The 19,728-nt window shown below is 39.0% G+C and overlaps 1 protein-coding gene across 1 annotated transcript in view; it reads left to right on the top strand.

Moving 5' to 3' along the window:
• The first annotated feature begins 674 nt into the window (after positions 1-674).
• Positions 675-19,728, top strand: part of LOC114273417 (P-loop containing nucleoside triphosphate hydrolases superfamily protein) — a 36,674-nt gene continuing 17,620 nt past the window's right edge. The window contains exons 1-6 of the mRNA XM_028215197.2: positions 675-1,150; positions 1,292-1,377; positions 11,560-11,569; positions 13,265-13,327; positions 14,144-14,257; positions 19,283-19,344. Coding sequence (XP_028070998.1) covers positions 796-1,150; positions 1,292-1,377; positions 11,560-11,569; positions 13,265-13,327; positions 14,144-14,257; positions 19,283-19,344 — 690 coding nt within the window. The 5' untranslated portion in view covers positions 675-795. The remainder of the gene's footprint in view (positions 1,151-1,291; positions 1,378-11,559; positions 11,570-13,264; positions 13,328-14,143; positions 14,258-19,282; positions 19,345-19,728) is intronic.

Genomic DNA, 19,728 nt, shown 5'->3' with positions numbered 1-19,728 from the left:
ATGGGTGTGGAATTGAGGGATCTAAGACATCATAAAATAATATTGTGAATTTCTTCTATTACTAAAAATGGAAGAAGGACCTTAAACTAATTTTTCCTAAAATTATATGGGAATATCCCTCTTAATATATCAATTTAATTTCTTATCTATAAATTCATATATTTTGATTTCTTTAATTTTTACAATTATACAAATATCATATTTATAATTGAAGAAGTCAAAATATATGATTTCAAAAATGAAAAAAAAAAAGTTTGTTTGGTTTGGATTTTTAGGATTCACTTCTCAAAAAATTATTATTTTTATTTTTCATATTTTTTTTTAATTTTTACTGAATTTTTTTAATATTTTAAGCAATTTTTTTTAAAAAAAATTTAGATACACTTAATATAAATACACTTAAAAATATAATATTTCTAAAAAAATCTTTAGAAAATTCACTATATACAAAAATATAAAAAGAAAAAAAATAAAAATTCAATATATTTTTCATATTCTTATATATTTATTGATTTATAATTTTTTAGACACATCTAAATAAAGTATATTTAAAAAAATAAAAAAAATATTTAAAATTTTAAAAATATTTAATAAAATTTAAAAATAAAAAAAATTATTTTAAAAAATTGAAACCTGACATTTATTAATAATTGAAGAGGATGTTGGTATAATTTAGCCAAATACATATATGTGGCGCCAAATTGTCCAACCGTCCTTGTATGATAACGTCAATGAGCTAAAAAGCTCGAACCACCAAAATCAATTTTCCTCCAACAAACCCCAAAATCAAAATCAATGGCTCTTTCTTTCTTCTCCTACAACTTGAACAACCCAAACCTCACCTCCTCTTCTTCTTCACTATCAAAATCCCCAAATTTGAACAGATTTTCCTTTCTCTTTCCCAAGAAAACCTTCGATTCTTCTTGTTTCTCTGTTCGTTCGATCTCAAACGGGGACGAAACCAACGACAAAGACTCAATCACTCCCAAGAAGAAACTCTCGGACCAGTCTTCCTGGGAGGCCAAAGACTCTCACGGAGACGATTATCTTTACAGGCTCGGCAAAGAGGCCGATAACATGAACATCGCCGTCGGTGCTAGGGCTGGCGTCATTGATGACCTCTTCGCCGGCAAATTTCTTGGAAGAGACTGTATGTCATTTTTTTCTAATTTTTGTTTATTTTCTGAGAAAGAAAAAATGCAGGAAAATGAAACAACTGAACTGAACTGATTTGAACTCAACTTCAATTTTATTGTTTTTGTTTGATATTTTGATCTTATATATGATGCAGCGGATGTTGTGTTTGATTACCGGCAGAAGGTGACTAGGTCGTTTGAGTACCTTCAAGGCGATTATTACATTGCTCCTCTTTTCATGGTACGTTGCTTGATTATGATCATTTTTGTTTTGTCTAGTTTCATTTTCTACTTTGCGTCTATATGATACTTTGCATTGCTTGAGTAGTTGTTGAGTAAATCATTTGAATTGTCTTTCCTCCATCCACTTAGAATATCAGAATTGCCAATGTCGAAATTTTGTTGATACCTATGTTAACTGGAACATTGGTCGTTTTGTATACATTGAATGGGAACGAGAACGGACACATGATAAAAAGGGTCCACATTGATAAAAAAAAGTACTGAACCCGCCTGCAGTTAGTGTAGTGTCCTCTTGGAATTCTTGAATTTGTAGCTTCTGCTGCTTCTCAGTTTTCTCATTTTTCTACAGAACTTGGTGATACATAGTCTCTTCTCACATTGGTGTCTGAGACTAATGTGTTCTCCCTTTGTGTGCATCATTTTGTTTCCTCCACTCTTTGAATGAACTTATGTTCATCTCACAAAAAAGCTTGATTTGTTGAAAAAAAATTCTGCAGCCAGCACATCTCAGTTGTCATCCAAAAGAGCTTGTGGCTTCATATTCACTGGTACTCAGAAGGCATCCCAAGAGGGTGGTGAATTGGGTTTATAAATAAATTGGTATATTAAAAAATTAATCCAAATAATAAATAAATAAAAATATGAAGCAATATAAATGGGAGTAATAAAAATGAAATAAGCAAAGGGAAGAAAAAGCAAACTCAACGATTTATAATGGTTCTGCTTAAACCCAAACCTACTTCCACTCCTCAAGTATTTTCTTCGGGATATATGTGAGCAAAATGAGATGAGAGAGAACGTTCATGACAGAGGGAGAGGGGGATCGGCCAATCTTTTGTTGGTGCCGGAGCGTGGGCCTCAACGGAGGTTGTTGTTTTTAGGTCCACGGTCTTACAAGTTAGAGGATATTGGTGCAGATAGCAGAGGTCGCCGGATGGTGTCGGTGGTGGAACAAGGACAGGGTCGACGCAGTGAGATAGTTCTGTACGGGGCAGAGATCAGATGGTTAGTAGGTCACCTCCGGCAGGCAGAGGGGTCGGGGGACAGTGTTCTGTTTCTGGGTCGTGTGTTAGGTGGTAGTCCAAGTGTGGCAGCATGGCTAAGGTCAGAGCAAGATGGGCGTGTGGTGCAGGTGGTCATGTCGTCGGAGCAACGTCGGCAACAGATGTTTATTCCTTCATTGGATGGAGGTTGGGAAGGTTTGGCCTTGGTACTAGAGGGTTTCGATCCAGGTTGGGGGTGGACTGGCCGAAATCAGGCTTGGTGGTCGCCGGGTGGTCGGCTTCGGAAATGGTTGCCGGCGTTGGGGAGACGGGGCCGAGATCATGGCCGTGATTTTCGTATGACGATCGCGGATCAAGCTGGTGGGCGATCATGTCGGAACTGCCTTCTTGGATTAGCGGGTTCTAGATTGGGGCAGCAGAAACTGGGCCTGGGCCTGTGTTGGTGGGCCAAAATGTTAAGGGTGGGAGGCAAACTGGGCTGGGCTATTCAAGTCTAGAAAATAACAGGCAGATTAGGTTGGGCTATTCAAGTTTAGGAAATAAAAGATTTGGGCAGGCCCCTGCACACCAGTTTGGGCCGTTTGGGCGATTGTACCAACGATGGGGCCGTCGGCCTTTGCATGACCTTCAGGGCTTCTAGGTCTGGATCCACGAGCCAAACGGGTTAGACCCATTGCTGAGGGAGGTTCGACTTGTGTTGATACCAACTTGAACCCGTCTGTTAGTTGGGTTTTCGAATCTTTGTCTACAGTGATTGGGTGTGGAGGCGAGGTGATTGAGAAAACTAATGGAAGGGAGGGTGATCGACGGTCTTCGGTGGAGATTCAGCTGCAGGCTCCTGCGACTAGGTTTTACGAGTCTTCAGTTGTTCGGAATGGAGGGGCGCACCGAGCTGGAGTTGATGATTTGGTGTTGGGGAATGGTGTAGGTTGTCGGGAAAGCGAGGATCACCTTCTGATGGGGCTGTCAGGTCAGCTAGAGGGAGAATCATCAGTTCATTCGAAGGAGGTTTAGGTTAGTGAGGCTTAGGCGGTGGTTCTGTTGCGGAAGGCCTAGGATGTGGTTGGTCTGCAGTCGCAAGTGCCGGAAAGGTGGGAGGATTTAGTGGATGATACATATGATGGTTTGGGTGTGTCAGGGATTGAGGTTGCTGCCAACTTTAAGCTTCTTCAACTGCTTGCAATGTCTCATGCTGGGCTGGGTGGAGGAATGCCTATTGATGGAGATTGTTTTGGGGCTTCATAGCCTTCAGCTTCAGAGGTTTTAGATTGGGTTTTGGGGCAAATTAGCGAGGTCAGTCGGTTGTTGGGGATTTCATTTGAGGGGCATGAGCAAGGTTCTGAAAAGCGGTTGTGGTCGCCGTAACGGTGGCGGTGCACGCGGTTGCGGTTGCGGTTGCGGTTGCGGGGTGTAAAGGCCGTAGCGTAACGGTTGTGGTAACCAGAACTGTGAATTTTTTTATCTTTCGCACAATTTGAAAAAAACTTACCAATACGTACATTTTTTTTCCATGATCATATTTATTGGGTTTTAAAATAAATATTGATCAATTTTTATGAATTTTTAAGTTTGATCCAATATATTTCATATTTTTAAATCACTATAAACTGAGTTTTTTACATTTTATTTTAATAATTAATGACTTTATATTTTACAAAAAATAATCACTAACTATTATATATAAGATAAATAATGACAAAAGTAAGAGAATAAATAAAAGTCTAAATATATATATATATATATTAATCAAGCCAAATAGATAATGACCACACTTATTATTATTATTATTTTCAAACAATATATAAATAGATACACACAAACAAAATGGTTGAGTGATAATAGCTGAATAGAATAGCATAGGTCTTACAACTTCAACAAATCAATAACATGTTCTTCATCTTCCCTATTCTCTCTCTCTATCTCTTGTTCCTCCATCTTCCCTATTCTTTCTCTATCTCTCTTCCCCCATTTTCAACTTTTTTTTTTTGTGTTTTTTTGAAAGAAACAATTCGGAACCGTTACATAACGGTGCGTAACAGGCCGTTACGGCACCATTACGACCGCTATAGCAGCCGCTACGGCCGATACACCTGTGAATCTCAATCACACTGCAAAAGTAGCCGTAACGGTTGCGGCCGCTTTTTAAAACCTTGGGAAAGGTTATGCGATTATTCTCGGCAGTAGAGCTGTCTTGGTGCGATGGGGTTGCGTCAAAGGAAGTTGTTTGGAATGGGGCTTATCGCCACAAGGGGGCAAGATAGCTGTGTAATCTGGCGTGTTCTATTGATTACGATAGTTGTTTGGGGGAGCAAAGGAAAAGGGTGAAGCAGGGGCAGGAGAAGCAACTTTTGTTGAAATGAGACTAAAGCTTTTATCATGGAATGTGGGTGGGTTGAATGACAGGGGAAGCATGTGGCGGTGGGAGCGTTGTTGAGAAGTGCGAAAGCAGATGTGGTTTGCATTCAGGAGACCAAAATGGAGTGTCTGGGTAGGGATGTTATTAAGGAATTATAGGGTGGTCAATTTATTGATTGGGTGTTCCTTCCGGCATCAGGTGTGGCAGGAGGGGTTCTGGTCTGTTGGGATAGTAGGGTGTTGGTGAGAGAGGAGACAGAGGTGGGGGCTTTCTCAGTGCCCTGTTTGTTCCGATGTGTGGAGGATGGTTTTCGTTGGGTGTTTACAGGGTGTGGAGAGGTGAATGTTTTTAGAGGAGTTAGACTGTGTTGCGTTTTGATGGGAGTATCCGTGGTGTGCAGGGGTTAATTTTAGTATGGTGAGATGGCTGGGCGAAAGATCTCGTGAGGGTCGTAAATCGGGTGTGATGCAGAATTTCTCTGATCTGGTTGATGAGTTGCATTTGGTGGATTTGCCTTTACAGGGAGGGGGCTATACATGGTCTCGGGGCCGGGTTTCTTCCCGGATTGATCGGTTTCTGGTGACAGGAGATTGGGAGGAGCATTTTCCAGGGGCAGTTCAGCGTCGGTTGCCTAGGCCGGTTTCTGATCATTGGCCAATTCTATTAGATGGTGGGGGTATTCGGAGGGGTCCCTCGCCCTTTCATCTTGAGAACATGTGGCTCCGGTCGGATGGATTTGCGGATAGGGTCAAATGTTGATGGGAGGGCTACTTTGTGTCCGGTTCTCCGAGCCATAGGTTGGCGCAGCAGCTGAAATGGCTAACGGCAAACTTGAAACACTGGAATAAAGAGGCCTTTGGTCTTTTGGATGGGTAGAAGGCCATGGTGTTGGCTCAATTGCAGTCTTTGGACGAGGTGGAAGCTCATTGCGGGTTTGGTGGCTGAAGAGGTGGCTCAAAAGGAGCATTTACGTGCCGATTTTTCTCGGCTTGCACAGATGGAGGAGGTCAGTTTTCGGCAGAAGTCTAGGTGTTTGTGGTTGAAAGAAGGGGATCGTAATACAAAGTTCTTCCATCGGATGACAAATGCGCATCGTAGGGTGAATTAGATTGGGAAGATTCGGGTTAATAGAGTGGAGTTGACAGTCGCGGAGGAGGTTCAGATGGGGATTGCCGGGTTTTATGAGCATTTGTTCAGGCGGCCGGAGGTAAGGTGACATCCCGGGGTTGCTGGTCTAGGTTTTGATATGCTTTCAAATTCTGATGGGTTGGAGCAGCCGTTTACAGAACAAGAGGTGATGGGTGCTTTGAAGAGGATGAGTGGAGATAAGGCTTTAGGTTCGGATGGTTTTGCAATAGCTTTTTTCCAGCATTGTTGGAAGGTTGTAAAGGGGGATGTGATGGCAGTGATGTCGTAGTTTTATCAGACGGGCCAATTTGGGGAGAGTTTCAAAGCGACTTTTGTTGCTTTGATTCCTAGGGTCGAAGGGACGGAAGATATTCAGCAGTTTCGTCCTATTAGTTTGTTGGGTAGTGCGTACAAGTTGCTGGCGAAAGTTTTGGCTAATAGGCTGCGGTTGCAGGTGGGGGAGGTAGTGTTGGAGTCCCAGCATGCTTTTGTGGGTAGTCGTCAGATTTTAGATGCGGTTTTAGTGGCTAATGAATGTATGGACTCTCGGTTGTGGGCAGGTCAGCCTGGTGTGATTTGTAAGTTGGATAATGAGAAGGCTTACGATAATGTCAGTTGGGATTTTTTGATGGCTGTCATGGAGCGGATGGGTTTTGGAGAAAGGTGGAGGCGATGGGTCTGGTTTTGTATTTCAACGGTGTGAATGTCTGTATTGGTGAATGGGACGCCTTTGGTTATTTCCAGATGTTTCGAGGATTGTAGCAGGGGGATCTGTTGTCTCCTTTGCTGTTTATTCTTGTCATGGAGGCGCTGAGTCGGTTGTTGTCTCGGGCGGTGCAGGAGGGCTTGTTGGAAGGTTTTTTGGTGGCAGATGGGGTTGTTGTTTCTCACTTGTTATACGCTGATGATGCTTTGATTTTCTGTGGGGCTGATCCCAAGCAGTTAGGGTATCTGCGATGTGTCTTGTTATGCTTTAAGGTGGTCTCAGGTCTCAAGGTCAGTTTGGCAAAGTTAGAGTTGATTCCTGTAGGGGAGGTTGTTCAACTTTCATCTTTGGCAGCTATTTTGGGCTGTAAGGTATTTCATTTACCGGTGTCTTATTTGGGGTTGCCTTTAGGGGCTCCTTTTAAGGCGAAAGAGGTGTGGGATGGGGTGTTGAACGGGTTCAATGCCGGCTTGCAGGATGGAAGAGGCAGTAGCTATTAAAGGGGGGGGGGGGAGGCTAACTTTGGTGAAGAGTGTGTAGGGTGGTATTCCGACTTATTTTATGGCAATGCATGTCATTCTTGTGTCGGTGGCTCGTCGGTTGGAAAAGCTGCAGCGCGACTTATGGGGAAATGATGGTGGGGAGTTTCGGCATTATCTCATTAATTGGGATTAGGTGTGTTGCTCTAAGACGGCCGGGGGGTTGGGGGTGCGTAGGCTGTATAGGTTTAATTTGGCTTTGCAGGGGAAATGGCTTTGGCGGTTTTCTTAGGAACGGGATCACTTGTGGCATAGGATGGTGGCTTCCAAGTATGGGTTGGGGCGAGGAGAGGTGTACTAAGGAGGTGGGGGGTTCTTTTGGGTGTGGGTTGTGGAAGGGGATTTGGCGGGGCAGGGTCCAGTTTTGGGATAGAATCCAGTTTCGGGTGGGCAATGGAACTCGGGTGCAGTTTTGAAAGGATAAGTGGTGTGGAGAGGTTACCCTTCTACAGCGTTTTCCTTTAATCTACCGTTTGGTGGTGGATCCTGAGGCGTTGGTGGTATCTTACTTGGATGGAGGGGGTGAGGGGTTGGTTTAGGATATTGTTCTTCGTCGATATACGCAGGATTGGGAGGTTTGGTGGATTTGTTGGCATTCTTATATGGGGTTTCGGTTCGGCGGGAAGGGGCGGATGTTTTGGTTTGGGGAGTTCCAGGGGCTAAAGGTGTTTTTTCAGTCTCATCATTTTATTGGTCCTTGTCTGGTAGTGAAGGGGGGGGTTTTCCCTTGGCGTTTTGTGTGGGTCCCTGGTGTTCCATCGAAAGTGGCTTTCTTTGTGTGGACAACAGCTTTTGGTAGGATATTGACTATTGACAATCTGATCCGTCGGCATCATATTTTGGTTAATTGGTGTTGCATGTGTTGTGTGGATGCAGAAACAGTGGACCATTTGCTGATTCACTGTCCGTTTACTACTCGTTTGTGTGTGTTTATTTTCTCTTTGTTTGGTGTGGTGTGGGTTTAGCCGCAGCAAGTCAGGGAGGTTCTTCGTTGTTGGAGGGCTGGTCGAGTTGGGAAGCGAAGACGGAAGGCTTGGACTTTAGTTCCTTTGTGTTTGATGTGGTTGCTTTGGTTAGAGCGGAATTGTCGCATTTTTCAAGGAAGTGCTCAATCCATTTCTTGTTACGAGTCTCGGTTTTTGGGTGTTTTGGTGAATCCAGATTTATTTGTTATTTTAAATTTTGTTAATGATTTAGTTGGTTAGGTCCTTGTTTTGCGGGGCTCGTTTTGTATTCTTTTAGCATCTTTTTGATGCTATGGTAATAAATTTTAATTATAAAAAAAAAAAAGTATTTTCCTAGGGAATTTCTCTACTGTTCTTCAAATAGTAATACACCCCTAACTTTACAAGTGCTAGTGAACCTTAACAACAAATGATCAAACCCCATCATTCCAACCAACTAGTTTTGAATCCAATGCTAGTCACACCTAACCCAAGTGATTTTGTCCCAAAAACCACTCACAAAAATATCACTTTCTTTTACAAGTACTAAGGGTGTGAAAACCCTTTTACAATTACAACAATGATACATACTACTAAAAAAAGCACCACTAATGGGAATATCTAAAAAAAAAAAAAAAAAAAAGGCATAGCACTGCCACATCATCAGTGCTCCCTCTAGTGCTCTCAACCATTTTTCTTACAATTTGTCAGAATTTACCATCACCTACCACCACTACCACCTCACCTACTCCACTAAACCGAACCCACTACACCACTATCACCATCCACTACACACCATCCACTACACCTACATCTATATAAGGAACCATTTGTAATAGACAGAAAATCAACAATACAATATCAATCAATCAATCAATAATACATAAATTTTTTACATGGTATCAGAGCCAAGTTAAGAAGCTAATAATTTTGCTTCACCGGCGGGCGGCAGCCTCGCCTTGGCCGCCCGCCGGACCTCTATACATGTCTTCACTCCATCTCTTCCCTCTCTTCTTGGAGAATTGCAGCCACTTGATCCTCCATTCGGTCAATGATCTGAGACCATTTAGTTGTTGATTGCTCAGCAACAATCCGGCTCTTCACCAATGATGTCAAGTCCACGAGCAGCAACATCAGTTGCAATAAGAAAATCTACTTGCCTGCTTCCTGAAAAGTTCCAAAGCATCAAGACGCTGGGCTTGGCCTATGTGCAGCCTGCTTTGTTCCACTGCAAATTATCACTCTGGATGTGAAAGTCTTGGAGCACAGTGCAAGAAGAACAGCCCCCCGCTTGTCGGACATAGAGAACTGCCAAGTCCCGAAAGGCTGCGATCCACACGCGATCGCTCAGAACATAAGCTCCGCACTCGTTAAGATGAACTACTGTGGCCCCGTCTCCATCTCCGCCTACGGCGACACCACTGGTATTCCCTCCTCTGTCCAAGCAAGCCCTCAACAGCACCGGCATCTCCTTAAATCACGTCCCTGCAGGTGTTCAAGATGCGAGCGACAAGAAGATTCTGTTGGACATGTTATTCTGGGCGGTGGACAATTCTGCGCCCGATAATTATTTGTTAATTTCTGGTGATCGAGACTTCTCCAATGCTCTGCATCAGTTGCGCATGAGGAAATACAATATTCTCCTAGCACAACCTCAAACTCAGGGACAAAGTTCACTTTTTGAATAAAGCCACACCATTACACAACTCATTTTTTTTTGTTTATTCATTTTATCATCATCATCATGATGTACCCCATTCTCTCTCTCTAATAATCAACCCACATGTTCCCCATTTCTTTTCTTTTCTTTATTTTCCACTTTCAAACCCTTTATTTATTTTTTTATTTTTTTATTCTCTTTGAATTCCGTAATGCATTCTCAGCCGACATACACCTGCATAAAGAGCCCCTTTTCTTTTTTTATTTAATCAACCCCACTCCACTTTCTCTTATTTTAATCTATCTCTATATCTATATATCTATGTTTCTTTTCATCTATTGCACAGACCATTCTTATTAGTATTATTATTATTATTATTATTTTTATTTTTTTGTTTCTTTTTTAATTTTTGCACAACCACAAAAAAAAAAAAACAAAAAAACAAAAACAAAAAAAAAAACAACCAGGCAGAAGACGAACTTGCACACCACACTCCTTTTATTCATGTTGGGGCTCCCCCGTTCACCATTTCATTCCAACCAACTAGTTTTGAATCCAATGCTAGTCACACCTAACCCAAGTGAATTTGTCCCAAAAACCACTCACAAAAATATCACTCTCTTTTACAAGTACTAAGGGTGTGAAAACCCTTTTACAATTACAACAATGATACATACTACTAAAAAAAGCACCACTAATGGGAATATCAAAAAAAAAAAAAAAAAAAAAAAAAAGGCATAGCACTGCCACATCATCAGTGCTCCCTCTAGTGCTCTCAACCATTTTTCTTACAATTTGTTAGAATTTACCATCACCTACCACCACTACCACCTCACCTACTCCACTAAACCTAACCCACTACACCACTATCACCATCCACTACACACCATCCACTACACCTACATCTATATAAGGAACCGTTTGTAATAGACAGAAAATCAACAATACAATATCAATCAATCAATCAATAATACATAAATTTTTTACACAATTAATGCTCAAACTCTCAATAAATTATCTCTCAACAGAATATAACTCAATGAAGAACACAAGAAAATATTTTCTCAAAACTTTATCCCCAAAATCTGCTCTCTTTCTTCACTATTCATCTTCAACAAGAATGCATCTAATATATATATCTTCAAAATTCTAGCCGTTAGAGACAAAAGCTTTGTGATGTGAAAATCTGCCAGAAAATCTGTGGCGCCATTCTTGCACACTGCCAACTCATCTGTGAAGAAGAAAAGATGGGCCAAGGAAAAAATGAAATATATATAATATATATTACAATACATGTTACTTTTAAAAAACAACCCACGTGGGTTTGACTTTCTTTATCTTTTAAGTATTATAAAAATATATATAATATAATTAATATATATAAAAGATGCACAGTCAACTCAATTATATTTAACTAGTGTAACATGTATCAAAATGACAAAATCTATTTTCATATTTTGTGTCAAATGATTGTAAAATATGTATTAAAAAAGCACAACATATCCAATAATATTTTAAACATCATCAAAATTAAACAATAGGATTGACATTCACTTTCTTAGTAAGAGGAGGCTTAAACTTGTACTACAAACATATTCATATTTTTCTTTTGGGAGTTCCATGACAGTTTTTCCTTTGAGAATGGTAACTGATTGTGTTCTTCCACCTTTTTATTTTTATTTTTATGCTATGCAAGAACTTTTAGAATTACCTTAATTTGTTGTGTGGTTTAATTTTTTTTTTTTAAACCTCTATACTGTTGTTGATTTTCAATATTGTTAATATATTCTTGAAGATCATGACATGTGTTATTGCTTTTCTGTTTTTATTTCTTATTTGACAGGACAAAGTTGGTAAGTTCATTGAGTCTAGTCAAAGGGAAAGCAACAAATTATGTTGATGCAGCAGATGATTCATTCAGAAATGACAGGAACATAAATAGTCATTGCTTTATCTGATGTGTATTTTTATGTTTGTCATTGTTGGAAAAGGTCTTAGTAATGCTACTTTGCATTTTTCTTTTTCTTTTTCTTTTTTTAAGGGATGCACGCGATATCTGGTATTTGGTGTTACTCCTTTCTTTCTCTATCTACTCTCTTGTGGTGGTGGTGCAGTTGGGGTGGGGAAGAAATTATGTCAATACATGGAATTCACTTCTTAGATCCCTTTTGTTATCTTCATGTTTCATTTTCCACCTCCATTACCTGAACATATAGAGAATCTTAGTAAATCGAAGATAATAAAAATGATTAGCTGCAAATACTTTTTAATAACTTGACAGGGTTTTACTAATCATAGTTCAGGCATGCATGTGCAAATGTATATGTCAAATTTACTACATTTTGAAATTCCTTAAAAAAAAATTGTGAATAATTAGCGTTTTGCAAAGGGCACAGATTGTTAGTTTCATACAATCATGTCACCTCATTTTTTACTTACAGGTTTCTATAAGCAGTCAACTACTTTGAAAATGTTCACTGAGAATTGTCTTTCATTTTGGTTCTTAACATAGCATTTGAGCTTCTACATGTTTATGTTTGTAAGGAAGTTTGTGGAACATATCATTAGGGTATTGGAAAGCAATTTTTACATCCCTTTAGGTAATTTGTCTTCAATTTAAGTTGTAGCTTATTTGTAGATATTTTCTACAATTTGGTGCCTAAAACTGATTCAATTGATTCCTATATGAACAATGGTGGAGCAAAATTCTAACCTTGATAAGTTCTATGAGACTATGACATGACAAACAGCTCAGCCCACAAGTACAATTACACATGCATGAAATCAAATTAACTGCAATTATGATAAGTGAACCCTGTAATTTGATATTTCAACAAGCATTATTGGTGAAGGAAATCTCTCCAGTGGACAACGAACCTAGTAGTTCTTGAATAACATTAAGTGAAATGTTCCCATTGATAGTAAATTGATTGTCACCACTATTTTACTTTTGTGGACACATACATACTTGATGCAGCCTGTATAAGCTGTTTTTTCAATAAGAAAAGACAAAAAGATGTATATAATCTGAAATCAGAATAAAAGCGTATCACCCAAATAATCTCTTTGCTAGGACCTCTGCATATTTTTTATCAGTCCTATTGTGTTTTCCAAATGGAGTTGAAACTATGAATTTAAATACCATACTTGACAGGTTGCTCATAATGTTCAATGACATGTTATATGATAGAATCTACACAAGCCGAGCCCTTTAGTTTGTGTTTGAAGCTATCTTAGAGTATATACTATAGAGGAATTTACTGATGCATATCATATCCATATAATAAAGTTTAACATAATAAAATATTGTGGTGGAGATTTTCCTATTACTTAGATTTTTAAAATGGTAGGATAAACAAAAAGCAAAAAAAAAAAAATTTCTTACTATCACTACTCAAATGGTATCCATTACCTAGGATTCCTGTTTATTATATTTGATGCATGGTTAAACTTTATTTGGTACATGATGAGTTGAATTGCTTATCTTCTCAATATATAATATTGCTATTACCCTTACACCAATTTCCACATCATTACTATGAATGCAGTATGCCACATTGTGAAGAACTACATTGCTCATCTTCTCAATACTAAAGTTCCTCTGATTCTGGGTAAGTAGGCATGATTCCTTTTCATGGTTAAGGGGCAAGCTCAATAATATTTACTTGCTACCTCTCTGTTTGTCTGTCCATCTCTCTGTTGGATATGATTGAACTCTAGAAGAGGTCTGTACCTGCAGCTACAGGTCCTTTATCATATATGTATATATATATATATTTTTTTCAATTTCTTTTTGTGTTAGCTACAACATATTTTTCTGATGAGTGATGTTTATATTTATGCTGTAAAATATTCTGTATTTGTTTTTCCTACTCATTCGTCATGGCCTTTATCATTGGACAAATGAATGTCTTGAGTCTTTTAATCTCGTATCACATATTTCTGATGAAATTAGTTATATAATTATATTTAGATGAGATTATATGTGCATTCGTCTTGGGTGCCTGAATCAGGTCCGTATTTGTTTAGGCATCAAACTTCCTTAAATTCTAAATCCGAGGATATGGATAATCATCGCATCCCGTACATTCAAAGACATTATATCTCATATGGTATTATACATATAAGTTACTATCATTCAAGGATTATATCTCATATCATATTATACATATAAAGTTCCTATTATTCAAGGATGTACTTTAATACAATTAAAAGAAGAAAGTTTTTATATTTGTCTCTCCATTTGAAATGCAGGAGACCCTTATTTTTACTATCAATTTTGTTCTTAGTCTTCTTCTATCATCAGATGCAAAGAGTCTGGACATATTTTATTTGTATGCATTGCAGACATGTATGTAAGACATTCTACATCCATACCCATTCTTGTCTCACATGGTTCCATTTTGTTGAATGTAAAATTTACACAGGCATTTGGGGAGGAAAAGGGCAAGGCAAATCCTTTCAAACTGAACTTATTTTCCAGGCTTTGGGAATGGAACCAGTTATTATGTCTGCAGGGGAATTGGAATCAGAAAGAGCTGGTAAGTTGGTTCCTGGAAGTACCCTTGCTCATGCAAATTGACATTTCCTTTTTCCTTTATTTATTTATTTTTGATTTACTTTTGTGTTGTGAATATAGCTTTTTCATATTTCAAATGGAATTCTGCTATGCATACATAAATTAGTTGCCAAAACCTCAAGCTATTCTACTGATAGTCACCTGTTTGTAGGTTTAATTTGATAACTCATTCTTTTGGTTCTGGATTAAGAAAAATACATATTCTTTCTCCCTTCAGAAGTGATTAATTTTTATTTAGCAAAATAAGAGATGGGATTCATGGGAACAAGTTTCCAACAAAAGATGTTATACAATCAAACCTACCAACTTTGAAGCAATTAAACATCAAACTCAAGAAATGTTGTTATGATGCTTATTAAATGTCTCTTTTTAACTGACAATCAAGAAGTGCCAAGTGGAAATGAAGGTGTTAAACCTTTCAGATATAGAATATCAAGGAGCTTGTGGCAAACTGCAAGCACTGTCTTCCCTTTATAATGCATCTGAAGATTGACAAAGCATATTTCTGAAGCAGTCTTCTCTTAAAGCCAAAGCTCCATTGTTCCTACTTGAAAGATACCATCAGTTTTGCTCAAATATGCAATATACCAAGACATCTGATAAACAGTCCCCCAATTATTATTATTATTAATTTAAGGGAAAAAAACGAGGAAACAAAGTTAAGAACATGTTGGGTTTACTTGAATCTAATTAGATCCTATTAAAAATTGTCTCTTATCACCAAATAAGAACAAATCATGCATAGTTATTGTTTATTTTTGTACTAAACACTCTTAGAAGTTGTATTATGTCATTTTCACTGTACAAAAAAGGTAAAGAAGGATCGGAATCTGTTAGACACGATAGTTTCAAGAATTGCATGAATCGTAGAAGTGGATTGAATTGTGAATTGATTGTGAATTGTGCAATTCACCACAGATTCTACCCCAAAATAGATTAATGCATTGCATAATCTATCCCAAAATAAATTAATGCATAGATTCATATCTATTTATGCATGAATCATGATTCAAATTGTAAATTGAACCATGATTCATAAGATTCTAAAAACAGAGTCCATTAGACATTGGTTCACCAACATTAGAATTTCTTCAGTTAAATCGTCATCAATCTAAGTAAGTAAAATCTATAGTTCTGAACGAAGCAAAGGTTTTATTTTTTCAAAAGCGGAAGTTTCTGCAAGAGGCCATTGCATACAAGAAAAGAAAGATTACTTGAGAATACAGTTTTAATGTTTGACAGTCACCATCTGCTATTACAGATCTGGTCATCAATATAATTTAGCTAATTCAAACAAGAACTACACCATATTGCAGCTTTATTAGTTCCTTTCTATGGCAAATAAAGGTACAAATAGTAATATAAAAGGACCATTTCACAGTACAACTCTCTTAAACACTATAGTATTCTTCATTGTGAATCCCGGATCTCTAATACATAGACAAATACTATTTCAACCATCCCATCCATTTCCCATTAGTAGAATTGATCATAATATTACTCAACTTCCACCCTAGCCTATTTTATCCTAACTCAACTAACTCCAACCAGTGGGATGAACAGATTTTACTTATCCTCCATGCATTATAATTTATATCATTACATACTTGCTAGCAATGTTTTTAAAACTGGACCGGGCTAGCTCGTTTGTCTCATTATTACATACTTGCTACCAACTCTCTTATTCGTAAATTGGAACACACTGGCTGATATTCTAGTTGCATTTTCTCCTCACCCCTCAGGTATTATAAATAGCTACTTATGCATTTTTCAATTATATATAGATATCACTTATAAATTGGAATGTAGTTTGTGATATTCTTATTTCATTTTCTCCTCACCACTAACTTAAGCAGTATTATAATTGTTAGAATTTACCATTCCCACTCACCTACTACACTCCACCTACCACCAATTTACCCTCACCTACTCCTCACCTACTACCCAAACCCTCTCCTATATAATGCCACTCTGATTTGTAATACAACACATCAATAAATCAATTCATCAATCAATAATACATATATTTTTACATGGTATCAGAGCAAGGTTAAGAACCTGATCATTCTGCTTCACTGGCGGGCGGCAGCCTCGCCTTGGCCGCCCGCCGGACCTCAACCTAGTCTGCTTGTTTGTCTACACATACCTTCACTTCTTCACCACCTCGCCACACCCGATTCCTGGTTCTACCAATGCCGTCGCCGCCGTAACACCGCCGTTAAGCACCTCCACCATGTCAAACCGCCGCAATGTCTCAGTCACCCGACCACTCCGCCTCTAGCTTGTACTGCCCCGAGAACGCCTGCGACCTTGATGCCGGGATATCCGATCCCCAACCTTCCGGCCACTCTCCACCGCCCGATGAAAGTACCAGTCGTGGTGTGGGCCGGACCCGTCTGAAGTCAGTTTCATTGAGCAGACTGGTCCATTCAGACATGGGCCTTTCCCGCTGAAGATGTCCAAGTTCCCTCTCTCTCTGTTCTCCCCTGCCGCAGCGGCCTCAGATCTGAGATCTGTATGCATGTGTATTTTGTTTTAGCTCACGGCTTCGAAGCTGATGATGATGATGATGATAAATGGGTTAGGTTGACGTGCGTGAACAAGGTTTCTGAAGCTATATTAGTTGTTTTGTTTTTACTCTCTCTCTCTCTCTCCCTCTCTCTTCTTTTTTTTCAACATAATCATCTCACCCTCCATTCTTTTTATTATTTTATTTCATCTTTCCATTCACGCTTTACACAACACCTCCGAGCATCTCTCTCTAATTTTTTACACCCATTTTCTTTTTCTTCTTTTATTTCTTTCTTCTTTCTCTTCATCCAACTATCCACCACCTTTTGTCCCCCTCTTTTCCTTTCTTTTATTTTATTTAAACACAATGCCTCTCACATGTTTTCCTCCACCGCCCACATCCCTCACTTTCTTCAATATATTTTGTTTTTTTTTTTATTATAATATATTTTTTCTATCCCTACTTTTATTTTATTTTATTTTATTTTTTCTATCTTTTGTATAATAATGAAACATTGCTAAAAAAAAAAAAAAAAAAAAAACATTCACAACCATCTCGGTTTTCATTCCACAAACTTATCATTTTTGTTATGACGGGATCAACCCCGATCACAATTTTACACAAAAAAAAAAAAAAAACAAAAAAAACAAAAAAAAAAACAAAACAAAACAAAACAACAAACAAACAAACCACACCCACACCCACACCCACAGTGAGATTTTTTCTTCTCTACTCCGTCGCCGGTCTTTTCTTCTTGCCTCTGTCCTGGGCGGTCCTTGCCGGTGCTACCTCTGTGCTTCCCACTCCACTGGGCACGATCACTATCCCCTGCTCCTCCATTGCAGCATATGGCGGCCCTCCAAATCGGAACATCACGGTGGCCTTCCGCTTCAGTTCCTTATTTTCTGCTTTCAGCACACTTATCTCTGCTTGCGCATCCTTATACATGCGTTGGAGCAGAGCCAGTTGGGCGTTTAAATGCTGCACCTCATTTGTTCTACTCTGCAGTCGGTTCGACAAGTTTGTGACCGCCGTCATGGTTTCCACGCATGACTTCAGAGTATACTGATTAGCCTCAATATCAGTTTGCACCGCCATTTTTTGCTCCACCGACCGCATCGGAAAGTTCAATGGAGCAAAACCAGAGGTGTTTGGTTGAGGTTCACTGGCCACCGCACCAGTTATTTCTCTTGTGGGCTCGTTCAGTTCTGGAAAGAGCGTGAGCAGGTTCTGGGTAGCTGGACGGGAAGAAGAGGCCATGTTTTTGGGTTGCTAAGTGTTTCAGAAAAGGGTTGGTTACCGGGTGTTTCAAGATTTGCAGAGACAAGCTCTCCGAGCGTTCAGAGGTTTCAGACTAGTATGCACAGCCTTCGCCTCAACCTTGTTTTAAATAGCCAGGGCCAGCCACGCGCATCGCGCGCCTCTTGACGCCCGACAAACTGGCACGCCTTTTCATGGCACATCTTTTGATAAAGTGGGCACGCCTTTTGAAAAATTGGGCACACCTTTTGAGGGTGCAACTTTTACAACGGTCCGACATGACCCCATAAACTGTCCCGACATTTGATTCCGGTTAGCCTTTTTCCAACGGTCCGACATGACCCTATAAACTGTCCCGACATTTGATTCCGGTTAGCTTTTTCAACGGTCCGACATGCCCTATAAACTGTCCCGACATTTGATTCCGGTTAGCCTTTTTCAACGGTCCGACATGACCCTATAAACTGTCCCGACATTTGATTCCGGTTAGCTTTTTCAACGGTCCGACATGACCCTATAAACTGTCCCGACATTTGATTCCGGTTAGCCTTTTCAACGGTTAGCCTTTTCAACGGTCCGACAAGACCCCATAAACTGTCCCGACATTGATTCCGGTTAGCATACAGTGTCTTCTACAACGTTATGACACCACCATCCAGTGTCCTCTACAACGTTATGACACCACCATACAGTGTCCTCTACATCGTTATGACACCACCATCCAGTGTCCTCTACCACGTTATGACACCGCCTTTCAGTGTCTTCACCAACGGTCTGACATGACCATACAGTGTCTCCTATCTTTTTTTATTTATTTATTTATTTATTTTTATGTATTATCTTGTTTTGTTCCTCTCTCCAAACTCAAGTTGGTTAGTTTCTATCCTCCTTGAGTTTGCGGGGGGCTGTTAGAATTTACCATTCCCACTCACCTACTACACTCCACCTACCACCAATTTACCCTCACCTACTCCTCACCTACTACCCAAACCCTCTCCTATATAATGCCACTCTGATTTGTAATACAACACATCAATAAATCAATTCATCAATCAATAATACATATATTTTTACAATAATTAACTACAATGTCCTACAAAATTTACTTCCCATAATAGAATATAGCAAATTGCTGCTTTTCCTATGTCAGGAACATAGTTGATTCCCTTCTTTTACTTGAAAATTCAAATTTACAAAAAAAATTCAATTTAACAGGAGAACCAGGAAAATTGATACGTGAACGGTACAGAACTGCTTCGCAAGTGGTTCAGAACCAAGTTAGAAGCTCTATCACTTTCACTATTCATATATGTATGTCATGCGTTGTGAGATTTTTACATTGTTGTTTATTTGATTTATCATTCCATATATTTTTCTTTTACTTTATTTGTCCCCCAAATCTCTCTCTTTGTTTATTTGAATGACATGTGAGTTAAATTTATTAAAACAAAATAGATGATGGTAGGGTAAATGACTAGGAAGGATTACAAGGAACAATATAATGGTTGATTGGACTTGTTAGGTTTCATATGCCGCTGAATTTTTTTTGTTCTCGTTGTTCTTCTGTTAATATGTACGTAAGTTAAGGTTACGATGGTCATATTACAATGTTAGGGTTTGTATATATATTTTACTGATGTAGAGTTTAGAAAAACAATTTT

Source organism: Camellia sinensis, chromosome 15, assembly GCF_055761805.1.
Source record: "Camellia sinensis isolate YWXY chromosome 15, ASM5576180v1, whole genome shotgun sequence".
Classification (NCBI taxonomy): Eukaryota; Viridiplantae; Streptophyta; class Magnoliopsida; order Ericales; family Theaceae; genus Camellia; species Camellia sinensis.
Note: the sequence above shows the minus strand (reverse complement) of the source record. Positions and strands in the feature narration are given on the sequence as shown.